The sequence below is a fragment of the Crocuta crocuta genome, unplaced genomic scaffold (assembly GCF_008692635.1).
Source record: "Crocuta crocuta isolate KB4526 unplaced genomic scaffold, BGI_CrCroc_1.0 scaffold197, whole genome shotgun sequence".
NCBI lineage: Eukaryota > Metazoa > Chordata > Mammalia > Carnivora > Hyaenidae > Crocuta > Crocuta crocuta.
This window is the reverse complement of record NW_027532002.1, coordinates 9118237-9121291: the sequence shown is the minus strand read 5'-3', so window position 1 is coordinate 9121291 and position 3055 is coordinate 9118237. Positions and strand designations below refer to the sequence as shown.

Genomic DNA, 3055 nt, shown 5'->3' with positions numbered 1-3055 from the left:
TTTCCAAGTGTGCTCAGAGTTCAGCTTGTAGAACAGCTGCAGAAACTCCTGGGCCCGAAGCACTGAGTGGTTTCACCTTTCATTGCAGGGAAGGACACGTTTCTATGCCTTACAGAGACTTGAAGCCTGAAAGCCTGGCCAAGTTTGGGAAGAAGAGGAGCCCTCTCAGAGCTCAAGAGCCTTCCTGCTCCTTGGAACTTTTCCCACAGTGGGTCAGACTTGACAAGAGTTCAGCTCAAGTTGAATACACTCACACAAATTATGTGAGCAGTCAGAATCCAAGTGAACATAACTTGAGCCATCTACAAGACTTTCACACACAAGGTCAAACATCTCAGTCCAGAGAAGTTTTGTTTTTTTTTTAATTAAAAGTAGGAAACACACAAATGTGTCTTAGAACTTTAATGGTTTTTAAAACAGAGTTTATTCTTAGCACATGGCTTTTTATATAGCCACACCACAATTTGTACAGTTGCACATGGGTCGAAACGCACTCCCCTCTCCCCCGAGATTGTGCCTCAGAGTAAGACAACAATATCTCTACAACAATATTTTAAATAAATGCAAGGAAAGGAAACTAACATGTGTCACGTCTACCGTCAAGGTCTATACATTTTGAGAATTAAATAATCTTGTGAGGTCCACAATGTCTACTCATTTGTTCAGTTCAACACAAGCTTGTAGGAGCTGCCTTAATGTGGAAGGGAGTGATAGGGAAGGTGGGAAAAGGGTCCGTTTTCTTCTGCTTGCAACAAACATACATGTCTATGTCCCCGGTCAGCACGGGCTGTCCAGCTGACTTTAGCCATCTCAAAAGTACTAGTTGCCAAGTGGTCCTCCTCAGGTACCCAAACCTGGCAGCCTTGTTCAGGCCAGCCAGCATCCTGGCTATTGTCTGCCCTTAGGTGGCAACCAGTACCCACTCTTTTGGGGATACTGTCTTCTTTTTTATTATCCTTTTCACCACGTTGAGTTTTGTTTGGGGGTCTCTTACAGTCCAGACAGGCAGGAGTATGGGGAAAGGGGCAGAAGAGAGGAGAAGAACAGGTTGGGGCGAGGAAACTGGTCTAGATCTCTGAGGATTATATGGAGGAGGGAATGGGTGTTGAGGCGCCCTGGTGGGGGTGGGGATGCAGGTGCGGGCTCTGAGTTTGTGCTTTCCCTGGCGCGCCTGCTGAGGCCGAGGCCGAGTTGGAGGATCGCATCTTAGTGTTGGGCAATTTGTGATCTTTCTTCCACTTCATCCTCCGGTTCTGAAACCAGATCTTGACCTGGCGCTCGGACAAGCAGAGCGTGTGGGCGATCTCGATGCGGCGCCGCCGGGTCAGGTAGCGGTTAAAGTGGAACTCCTTCTCCAGCTCCAAGACCTGCTGTCGGGTGTATGCGGTTCGAGAGCGCTTGGGCTCCCCTCCGTTATAACTGGGGTTGACTGAAAGCCCATAACCCCGAAGGAGAATGCCAAGGAGGAGGGAGTGGAAGAGAGGGAAAGGAGGAGGAGAGAGAAGGTGGGGTGGGGAAGAGCAATTGGACATCATCATTATATAATAACCTGACACCAAGTTCACGCAAGATACATAAAACGGCAAAGAAAATGTTTCACAGGCTATTGACAACGGGAAACACCCGAGAGCCATAAAGAATGGCGCTGGGCATTGGGGCTGAAGAAAAGCTTCAAAGACACATGGCCTGAAGCCTCTGCCAGGGCAATTAAATTTATGGGGGCTATAATTACTGCCCTAACAGTTTGGCGTCTCGTAAATCTCTCGATAAAGGGACCCCGGGTACAAAAGGGTTCTCACGTTAGGCTCAGGAGGCTGGCTGGCGCGCACACACCCACATCCCACTGTAGCCTGGGCCAGATGGGGGCTCCCCTCCAGAGGCCCCCTTCCCCTCGGCCTCTCCTCCTGACCCGAGCCCCGACCCCCGAACCCCGGCCCGGCCCCAGACCACCCTCCCGCGCCTCCCCAGCGGCGCCACATACCGGCGCTGACATGGATCTTCTTCATCCAGGGGTACACNCCCTGACCCGCCCCCGCCAATGGGCGCGCCGCGCGCGCGGACCCGGATCAGGAAGCGCGCGGGCGGGTGATGGATGCTGCTGTCCGGCCCCGGGCGAAGGGAGGGAGCCGGAGCTTTGGTCCCCCCAACCCCCCAACTTTGGGTCCTGCTGACAATTCGGGGCCCGCCAGGGCTTCTCGTCCTTTCGAACGCCCAAGCCGGGCCCTTTGCGTGCGGCACTCCTGGTCTAGGCCTCGGGGCAGCCGAGTGGTCGCGGCCCATCGCTGACCTCGGGCCCAGCCTAGCTTGCCCTGGCGTCTTCTAGGGTTCGAGGCCGGCGGGGGAAGGAATGGCGTCAGGACCAAGGAGATATACTGATTTTAAGCGTGGCCCCGGAATAAAACGAATAAGGCCCACAGATCCATATTTTCACCAGCTGATCCCCTTCCCCACATCGCGCTCGCCGAGTCCGCCCGAGATCCCTTGCTTTGAGAAGCCCGGCAGGAGCCGCAAAGGGTGGGTGGGTGAACAGCTGAGAGAAATCGGCCAGAGGAGCAAGGCCGTTGCAATATAGCCGGGTGGGCATTTTTCATTTTTCCTTCCTTTTAGAGACAGAATCTGCTTAATTTTTTTCCTAAGAAAAATAAAAACTTTTCCAATAGCATCTCATTTTAACGGAGGTGTCGGTATGAGACTTCACCATCTTGCATTTACTAGGTGCAACCGTGAGAGAGAAGGCAGCCGAAGGATGAGAACAGATAGCAGCGCCGCCTCCACAAAATCGAGCTTCAAAACCAACAACTTCCTATTTCAGAACAATCCCCAAACAAAAACAAGCTAAGGACAGAATAGACACTGTGCCCAGGCTGATCGCTGACGGGTCTTTTCCCGCTAAGAATTCTGCATTTTGTCTTTTGGATCCTGCTTTCTGAGGCTGTATCTGAGGCTAACGTGATATCTACAGGACGGTCTATAATTTCTGAATTGCTGAAAATTAGCATATTAACTATATCAGTAGCTCTGGCAAGAGGGGGGAGAGGACTGTTGCCTGCCATTT

General features: G+C 52.1%; 1 protein-coding gene across 1 annotated transcript; it reads right to left on the bottom strand.

Moving 5' to 3' along the window:
* Nucleotides 1–484: 484 nt before the first annotated feature.
* HOXA4 (homeobox A4) lies at nucleotides 485–2012 on the bottom strand. The gene is made up of 2 exons (XM_077775443.1): nucleotides 1982–2012; nucleotides 485–1429 (listed from the first exon to the last, which is right to left on the bottom strand). The coding sequence occupies exons 1-2, from the start codon at nucleotides 2004–2006 to the stop codon at nucleotides 1083–1085; spliced, it is 372 nt and encodes a 123-aa protein (XP_077631569.1). The 5' UTR covers nucleotides 2007–2012; the 3' UTR covers nucleotides 485–1082.
* Between the last annotated feature and the right edge of the window lie 1043 nt (nucleotides 2013–3055).